The sequence below is a fragment of the Chiloscyllium plagiosum genome, unplaced genomic scaffold, assembly GCF_037043375.1.
Source record: "Chiloscyllium plagiosum isolate Xiang-an unplaced genomic scaffold, Cpla_swu_hap1 HiC_scaffold_1, whole genome shotgun sequence".
Classification (NCBI taxonomy): Eukaryota; Metazoa; Chordata; class Chondrichthyes; order Orectolobiformes; family Hemiscylliidae; genus Chiloscyllium; species Chiloscyllium plagiosum.
The window spans coordinates 120183320-120193231 of NW_028270139.1; the positions used below are offsets into that span (position 1 = coordinate 120183320).

General features: G+C 36.4%; 1 protein-coding gene across 4 annotated transcripts in view; it reads left to right on the plus strand.

Moving 5' to 3' along the window:
• Nucleotides 1-8241, plus strand: part of LOC122543231 (interleukin 11 receptor subunit alpha) — an 89616-nt gene extending 81375 nt beyond the window's left edge. For 2 of the 4 annotated variants that reach the window (XM_043681737.2, XM_087990233.1), the window contains exon 11: nt 1196-8241. In XM_043681737.2, the coding sequence (XP_043537672.2) occupies nt 1196-1262 (67 nt within the window). In that variant the 3' untranslated portion in view covers nt 1263-8241. The remainder of the gene's footprint in view (nt 1-1195) is intronic. The other 2 variants (XM_043681992.2, XM_043681816.2) reach the window with 2 other exon arrangements.
• The last annotated feature ends 1671 nt before the right edge of the window (nt 8242-9912 follow it).

A 9912-nucleotide genomic window follows, 5' to 3' on the forward strand; every position in this document is an offset into this window, starting at 1 on the left:
AGGGATTGTTTTTGTGCTGTACATCTCTATGACTCTATGCTTTGCTTAGGTCTGGTTTTAACAATAAAGTGGAAATTTATGCAAAAGCAAATAGAATCAATCAAGCTGCGTACATGTGACACAATGGTTTTGAAAGATACAATAATCCCATCTATCCCAGATCATCACTTTACAGTATTTCAACACCAGAAAGATTTTGTTTTCAATCACATCTGTAGGTTTAACTTTATTTTTATTTCAATACCTGATCTCTTATGAGTTTGGTAGTCTCTTTCTTCATTAGTCACACAAATGAGCTTAACCTTTTTCAACTTCAAGTAACCCATTCACTGTTCTAACTAAACGATTCTAGTCTGGAAGTTTCAAATTAAAATCCTTCAATTAAGGTAATAGATTTATCTTTTCTGAATTCTCTCAAAGAGAAGCTGTTCCATATACCTACCTTATGCTGTTGTGGTTGATAGCACCTTTAGGAATGACCAGGAGATGCAGAGAATTCCTCAAGATGATAAGCCTTTATTTGCAACCAAAAGTTGTGGCCATCAGAGAAGTCAACTCCGAAAACAGGCGAACAGCGAAAATACTAATGTTTATGTTGTTCTAAAAGCCGCGCCCTATCATTAGCATAACCAATCGCACTAAACCTAAATTATATCCCCCTAACCAATCAGACTCTGCCACAACTGTCTTCCGGACTGCTGCAGACCATCACGTTTTGCCATGATCATCTTTCTTCACCTTTTGTCACCTAACAGGCCTCAGTCACGCAAGGCTGATTGGAGCATGCAACCCGGACCTTGCACTTGTGCAACATCCCAACATGTATTACTTAGTTATATAATCATATTTACCATACTACCAGGATTTCTTTGAACTAACTAACAGGTTTTCTAAGGAATGTACCTCAATGTTTATTCCATCTGCCTATAAAACTCTTCCAATGCAAACAAATCCAGTTCTCATACTGGGTTTACCTATGATGCTAGCTATAACTTGACAGTAATGAGTAGGGCATTCAGTCAATCTACTTTTGGTTTTAGTTGTGTGCCAAGGTTCTTGATTAAATTTCCATTGTGAGGTAAAATAAATCTTAAATGTGCTGGCTCATTAATCAGTTTAATTAGTTGCCCATATATGAACCAAATGGTACTGAAACTACTGATAAGATATTCTTCCATTTGTATTTTCCTCTCAGGATTAGAAGTCGACGACAAGATTTGGATAAGAATGACATTCTGACCAAGAAGGCACTAACCCTTTGATAATGTGGTGTGTATCTATTTGGGACAACTCAACTCTACCTTTGTGCATTCTTCACTTTTATAAAACCGGAGATTTGTAAATGAGGCATTTAAATTAACAATTTAAAACCCAGCTTATTCTCTATGGTTGATGAGGTATACTAATAGTCAGGCATCAAAACCTTGTAGTTTTCAAATTTGATGTGTTGATAAATGACTTGGAGAAAGTTACCACTTGCCCTCATTTCTTCACTGCCATCCCTCCTTACCTAGAAAAACAGATGAAATGATATGGAAGATGAAGAATGGTACAGAAGAACACTTGAGGGTGGATTTGAGGTTGTCACTCAGTTACTTCAGTCTTTTGAATGTTATTTGATTGCTTTTGGGGAGGAGAGTGGAATTTTCTACAGTTCATTTCATGTAAAGTTATTATGATTAATTTAGTTTTGCCTTCCCAAAAAGAACGTATGAACAATGAGAGGAAGGCTACAGTATGTGGATGTTATGCCAAGGTAGGCCAAATTGACTAGATAATCTTCGTCATTTTTCTTTGTATTGCTGATTTTAAAAGAAAATCTACAGTATAGCACTAGATTATGTGACATTGAATTTTATGATTACCATTGGCCATTTTATCATTAAAGGTGGTTTCTGTTTACAGCTCAGCATACATATTGTTGAGGGAGAATTCTGGCTACTGTATCACATGGAGAACCTCTTCACTATTGTACAGTTCTTCAACTAACTGAAAAACATTGAAGAAATTGATCACTGGGCTTTAAATTGAAGGAAATGTCCAGAATTGCCAACTAAATAATTACTAGATTTAACTGTTTAGTTATCTTGACGTGAGCTATTGTTGTACCATCCTTTTACTTCACAAAGCTGTTTAAACGGCTTGAAAGCCAATCTGTTTAGATTCCCAGTGAGATTGCTATACTTCCCGAATATAATTATCCCTTGCGTTTCATTTGACTTTGTAGTCACTAATACTCTAAGGTTGTCACTGTGCTGTTGCAGATTTGAAGTAAAATCTTTTGATGCAGTTTTATAACTTTAAGGGTTGTATAAAGAGGAACATGAAGAACCCAACAAGCAACCTACAGTTGTTTCTGCTATAAGACACGTTTATTCAACACTAATTGACTATAACAAGAATTTAGACTATTATTTGTAGAATGCGAACTTTCCTTACATGTATGGCTATAATGTGATTCTGGTCCCATTGGTTTAAATGGTGTTGCTATTATGTTATTTCTTATAACACGGGATCGCATTATATCAGAGCAGACTGAATAAGTTCTCTGTTGTATGGGTCACACCAATAGGAATATCATGGTCAGTTCAGACGGTGACACAAAGGCTAACTGCCGGGGGGGGAGTGGTCAGCATGATATAATGGTTACAAAATAGCTGTAAGTGCTATGGATCACTCAATCTTTATTGCTTTAGTGACCTACATGATATTGTTGCCACTTGCAACAAGATGATACCAACAAGTAGAACTAAGTTGAGGAAACATTGTTTTTGAGTAGATATCTGAGCCTGTTTGGGACTTCTGTGCTTATCTTAAAGCACAGCCTTCAAGAAACTGATTTACTGTGACAGAATTTGGGGAGCAGGGTGCAAGAAGTGAAAAGACAAATAATTTATTGAAGGTCATTATTGAAGTATTGAATTGCTGTATTCAAGGCTGGTCACTTTAATTAAATTTTCACTCATTACTGAACTAGTTACAAATGTAGTACAACATATTCCAATTCCTGAGAGAAATGGTCTAAAAAATGACAACATTTCTATGGTCTAATATTGGTCGAGATCAGGTGCAGAAGTTTGGAATGGTTTCAGGGGCTATAAAAATGTGATGAGTGAATTGAAACTCGTGAATATCTTAAAAGCATATGGAGAAAGCAAATAATTTGGCATTGGTTTATTGATTCAAAGGTAGCATTTTAGAATTGATTTAGATTTTTTTCTTGTGGGATAGTTGTGAAGAGTTAAGTCAAATACTACTTTGCAAAATTGTTACAGCACCAACCCCATCCCATCTGTGCCCCCTTTCGTAGGAGGAAGACACCTAGCCTCTCGTTATGGCTGTACACATTTCCTTTTTGAATACCAAAACTGAATCTGTCCCGTCACAATCTCAGGCAATGCCTTCCTCATACCCCTGATACTCCCACTTGATGAAAGCTTTTCTCATGTTGCCATTTTCTCCTCTTCTATAACATTTAAATCTGTAATTCCAATTTAGATTCCACCAGCTGCCATGATGGGAGATTTGAACTCATGTCCCCAGAGCACTGTCCTCGCTCTGTAGTTTATTATTCAGTGGTTACTATTACATTACCATATGCACAGGTTGAAAGTAAGTCTACCAGATACCTTTAACAACAGGAACCAGTTATACGAATCACAGCATTTCACTTTTTTCTATATTCCCTCAAACAAAACATCTGCTTGACAAATAATGACTGCTTAAAAAGAGAATTATATCCATATAATGTATAAATACTATAATTTTGTTGGTTTAGATACTATATAAAATTGAATGTCCCTTTGTGCCAAAGAGTTATTATAAATTATAAAACAAAACAAATGAAGCATAAAAATATTTATGCCTTTATCATTTTGGTCAGCCTTTAATTCCAGATCGATCATCTTCGTTGCAAATATTGAATAAAGCTCCAAATTTAAAATTTGAGGGGACTGCACTTTTGTTATTTACACACATCAGAGCGAGAGTGTCAGATATTGTGGTCTGAGATTTGGCTGATTTAACTGGAGGGGCTTACATAAACAACACTTAATGAAACTCTGCAGGCGTCATACACAGACAATTGCTTAAATTTGAAACAAAGCCTAAAGGCCTAAGTCAAGTGTGCAGTTGCGGTTCTTAAGTTTGAATAATGTATTTGCTGCATTCTTGATGCCTCAGTGACACCCAGTAGACTGATGATGCAAATACTTCCTGCAGTAGTTTGAAATGAACCAGTGACATAAAATTGGGGCTGTGCACACTGGAAGTGTATTTAGTTTTGTCTAAAAATCCTAAAGTTGTGACTGCATCCTAGCCTAACCTTTGTCTCCAAAGCAGTGTCTGTCAGTCACTGGCAGGCACTTGTGCAGGATAGGCTGCCAACACTCGCTGATGTTTCCAACGGTCCCTTTTTAGTTTCCCTTTGTATCACAACTGGTATCAGAAAAATACTACACCTTGGCATCAGACTGTGATGTCTGTGTATATAGACTCTTATTGATACTAAACTTTAGACGTACTGACAGGTGGTCATTTAAGAAGCTTATTATGAATAATTTACAATCCATAATATAGCATGTTATTCATTTATTAAAATATTATTTAGAAAATCAAGTTTGTCTAAATGTCTGCAACCTCTTTGTAATTTTCAGTGTGAATTAATAACAAAGTATTTTGCAACTTGTAAAAAAGTTAATATCACTTTTTTCTAACTATGAATCTAGTACACATCTAGTATGTGTATTCAAATCTTCAGAAATAAGGCAACTGATGGATTTTGAAGTACCAGAACACTGTCCATTTCATGCAGGGTGAGATTTGTCAGAGTATCCTAAAGTACTAATAACAGATATGCAATGTCAATCACTGCTGCAAGAAAAAAACTGAGAAAATTGGTATCCAGTAAGTGATGTTGCTAATAATTTCTAACTCCAGAAATTGCTGTTCTCCAAGGCCCCTATACAAGCAGTGCTTTTCAGGCTAAGACTTCTAGCACTGGTGGATTACCATAATTTACTGGAGCTAAAGAACATCAAATGCTGTTTTTCTGATTACATTGCAAACTTTAGGCTATGGCTGTTTTCTCTGGAGTATCGGAGGTTGGAGGATGACCTTAGAGATTTATAAAATCATGAGAGGCATGGATAGGATAAATAGACAAAGTCTTTTCCCTGGGGTGGAAAAGAAACCTAAAGGGTAACATTTTCATGCAGAGGGTGGTATATGTGTGGAATGAGCTGCTAGAGGAAGTGGTGGAGGCTAGTATAATTGCAACATTTAAAAGGCATCTGGATGAGTATAGGAATAGGAAGGGTTTGGAGGGATATGGGCTGTGTGCTGGCAAGTGGGACTAGATTGGGTTGTGTTATCTAGTCGGCATGGATGAGTTGGACTGAAGGTCTGTTTCCATGCTGTACATCTCTATGACTCTAAGAAATGTAAATAGCTTAGATGTGATGGTCTATGACACCATTTTTTCATGGTTTTCATTTTCACATAGGTCACTTAAGTAATATTTAAAGGCAGCTTTTTCCCCAGAACCATAATGCTAGATCTTTTAATTTTGGAAATTGCTGTGTCAAAGGTGACAATTTTGTGTAGCAATTTGGACAACATAATACAGATGTGACTGTTCAGGGACAGCTGGTACATGGGAATACCACCTGCAAACTGCCCTCTAAATCACTCACTACCCCTTTCCTAAATGTTGCTGGGTCAGGTTTTTAGAAGTCGCATTCTAACAGTACTGTGGTTGTACCAGATGCTCATAAAAGACAATTTTCTACTTTCTCAGGGACAATTAGGAATGAACAGCAAGTGCTGACCATACTAGGTTTACCAACATTTATGGTATAAAAACATTTAAGCTCTGTGATGCTTTTTTAAAATAATGCAGTTCAACCACAATACATTTACCCTTGAAAATAATGTTTTATATAATAACGTTTCTGCTGTCGTTGGGATAGACTAACAAAATTATGCTTGAAGCCAGACACCACCCTTAAAACTGGTTATGATAACAGGAAGAATTAATTATTAAGAATTTCCACTATGTTCAGGCTTAAAATTAAGCTGGCTGAGTAATTTTCAATATTTTAAATTTAGACATTGAATTTCCACTAATTTTAAAATGCTATTTTTTCTGGGTAATCCTATTTTCAACTGTATTAACCAAATAACACACAAACACATCAGGGATTTTCTTAATGCAACTTCTAAAAAAAAATGTTTTTACTGGTTCAAGGCACATTTTGCATTGAATGGGAACTTCAAGAACATTTAGACGACTAATTGTGCCCAATGCAGAAACTCAGGATGCTGATTTAGTTTGGCTGAGGTAGGCATGTCAAGGGACAGCTGGCTCACCACACTGAGCTCCCATCAACTTTTTAAGAGCTGACCGGCAAGCTTGTTATCCAATTGCAAGCCTCAACAGTGGTGTCCCTCTCAATGGCAGATTCTGGGTCTGAAAGACCATTAGGTTAGGCCTAATGTTTGGGGATCTAAAGATGAGAAGCTAAATTTCTTTTTTGCTTCACTTGGGGGTCAATGGGCTCAGACGCAAGCACAGAGGGGAGGCTGACTGTGGCTATTGCTGTCTCAGATTCTCCTCACACCCAACCTGACAAGTCAATAAAACTTGCACTTTATTTGTTGGCCAGGAGACAGATAAATCAGGCTGCTGGTGAGTTGAGATCCTTAAGTGCCAAACTGATAAGTGGCGATAACTCAACTATCATTGGACTTTTGATTCTGGTGAGTCAAGGAAGTTGCCAATGTACTTTCTCACCCAGTGCTGGAGTGGTGAGAAGCGGGTGTGTATCTCTCAAAAGACAACTTGCCCTTCTCAGCACCTTCAGGGATGGAAAATTGCAGCCTCTTAAGTTTAATATAGTCAGAATTTAAAATTTTTTCAAGCATTACTAAGCTAAATGTTTTTTCCTTATTCTTTGTTCTCGAAGGTGACATTTCTTAGAATAGAGGAAATTAAAAAATAAATAAATATCCAGCTGATGTCATGCTGTAGAGTTGGCTGGTTGGGACTGTACTTGATAATTAGAACTCTTGTGGTAAGTGAAGGTCTTGTTTTAATGATATTATCTGAAGAGGAAAGAATTTTGTGTGGGACAAGAGGAAGGATGGAATTTTCGTCAAGGTATGAATAATTCTATTTTTATGAAGGAGGATAGATAATCAGCAATTTCTGTCTCCTAGTTGAGTTGAATGTTGATTTATTTGTTGCCTTTTGCAAAAAGAATTGTCAAATCTCAATGTGATACCAACTCATATAGGCTTAACACATGGTGGTGATGGTTTACCCCTTACAAATGACAAAGTAACAGCTGTTCCTAGCATATAGTGTAATTTTGTCTGCAATAACTTTTGAAGTATTCATATCTGATGGTCAAACTTGTCCTGTTTGTAGTTACTTCATTTGGGTAACTATGATGTTTAGTGAAGGCAGTATGGTATTTGCCAGTCACCAGGTTTAACTGCCAACCAGACTAAGTATTGTTTGGACGATTACCTAACCACTGTCTTTTTAGAAAGAGATTATATTCCCCCAACTGGAAAACAACTATCACTGGAGACTTGAGCTGTTTGAGAAATTAAATTATTAATCTCTACTAATTTCTGATGTTGAATTTAGATTTTACAGTACCTTAAAAGGACAAGGAAATATTTCACTTTAAAATCAAAATGTAAAATTTAGTTTTATTCAGAATTGATAAATCTAACCTGTTTTGGAGTCTAACTTTGGTATTTGACTGGACTATTTGGTACTTAAGTGAATATTCAGTGACTGTGTTGGGGATGCAGTAGCTTTGCTTCTGAGAAAGAGACCTTCATTAATTTAATTATCAATGCATTACATTTTTAGTAGTTCCCACAAAATTACTACGTACCAGCTTTATTCAACACGTTATTGCATCTGTAACATTTTTAGTAAGCTATTAACTGGTTCCTGAAAACTGCCTCCCATATATAAAATGTGATTTTTCTTAAAGTAGAAAAACAATTGTTGAAGTTTATTTTTACAAAAACTATTTTGAGTAAAGTTTATCACAAATCTTTCATTACAGGAAGTATTGTCAATTTAATTGCATTTGCAGGTTTTGTTAATGAAAACCAGAAAATGTCTTGTTTTTCACCGAATATTCTATTTTTGTTGTACTGCAATTGGAATATTCTTGTACCCAATTACATTTTGAAAATAAATATGGTTTTGAAATATGATATTAAAGCCCTTTTTCACATTCAATTATACTTGTGCAGGACAAAAATCAACAATTTTCTCATTGCAGAGAATTATAATGTTTAGAGATAGACACTGTGGCACATCTAGACACTGGGTACATTTGGCTATTTAGATATCTCCTCCCATAATTCAGCAGAACCCATTTTATGGGGTGGGTTGTGGGTGAGGGATCGGTTGGTGGGGAGGAGAAATATGTGATTGCACATGTGGGACATCAGAATTTAGCAGAAGCATTTGAAATCAGCCTAATTTTCACTGGAACATTATTCCACACTAAACAAAGGGCAAATAAGGTAGCCAATGACTACCTGTGTCCATGTTGAATTAAAAATGTTTTAAATTTCAGTAAATGTGTCGATAAGTATTATCTGTTATCTTAATGTTTTGCATAAACCTCTCATTTGAGCAAGTTCAAAGGTTAATTGGCTGCTGCAAGGTAAGACAGGCTGCTTTTGTGGGGTTATGAATACAGATTAAATACTTGATAACATTTAAATATATTGTATAGACAGGCTATATTCTTAAAACTTTTTATTTAATCTCAGCATGACTCTTGAACCAAGGGAAAAGATGGGGAGATTGGTGAGAGTGGGGATGAAGGCCAGAGAGTCTAATATTTAACAAAGCAGCTGGGATGAATCCCAGGAAACCCAAGTTGGGTAGTTTTTGTATGGCCTGACTCGGCAACTCTAGAAGAACAAGGACAGCAGTTCCTCCAAGTCCTACATTACCTGGACTTAGAACTATCTATCACCATTGTGTCACTAGGTCAAAATCCTGGAACTCCCTTTCGAACTATAACAATCCTATGGGTGTACCTACAGCAGATGGATTAAAGTTGTCAGGTGACCAAGACCTTCTGGACAGTAATTAAGTGTAAGCAATACATATTATCAATGTTCACATAGAATCCCTACAGGGTAGATGCAGGCCCATCAACCTGCAAGAGCATCTCACCTAGACCCACCTGTAATCTGCATTTCCCAAGGATAGTCCACCTAGCCTGCACACCCCTGGATACTATGGACAATTTAGCAGGGCCAATCCACCTAACCTGCACATCTTTGGGAGGAAACAATGGCACCCAGAGGAAACCCATGCACACAATGAGAATGTGCGAACTCCACAGACAGTCATCTAAGGATAGAGTTGACCCTGGCCTTGAGGCAGCAATAGTAACCATGGAACCACTGTGCCTCATTTTAAAAAAAAAACTTGTACCAGGGAAAATTATCAAAAACTAGGTCAAGATAGATTTTAAGGAATGTCTTAGCATCATACAATGGTTAAAGTGAAGAAAGCTAACCAACCCATCAGATGTGTATTGGCTCCGCACAAAAGCAATTCATATAGTTGCCTTTTTCTTTACATCTATACTTTTCCATTCAGAAGCTTAATTGAATTCACTTTATAAAACTATTGTTGAACTGTCTCCATCCAATTTTTAATTCTAATCACTTGTGATTTAAAAATCTTTTAATGTTACCTCTTTTTTTTTTGCTATTTCCCTTTAAATGTATACTGATTCTCTCAACCTATGCCAAAACTAAATGGATCTCTCTATTCTGTTTAGACCCTAAAGGTTTAAACAACTCAATCAAATGTCTCCAAGATTTCTAATCTACCCTCATACCTGGTATGTCTTGTCC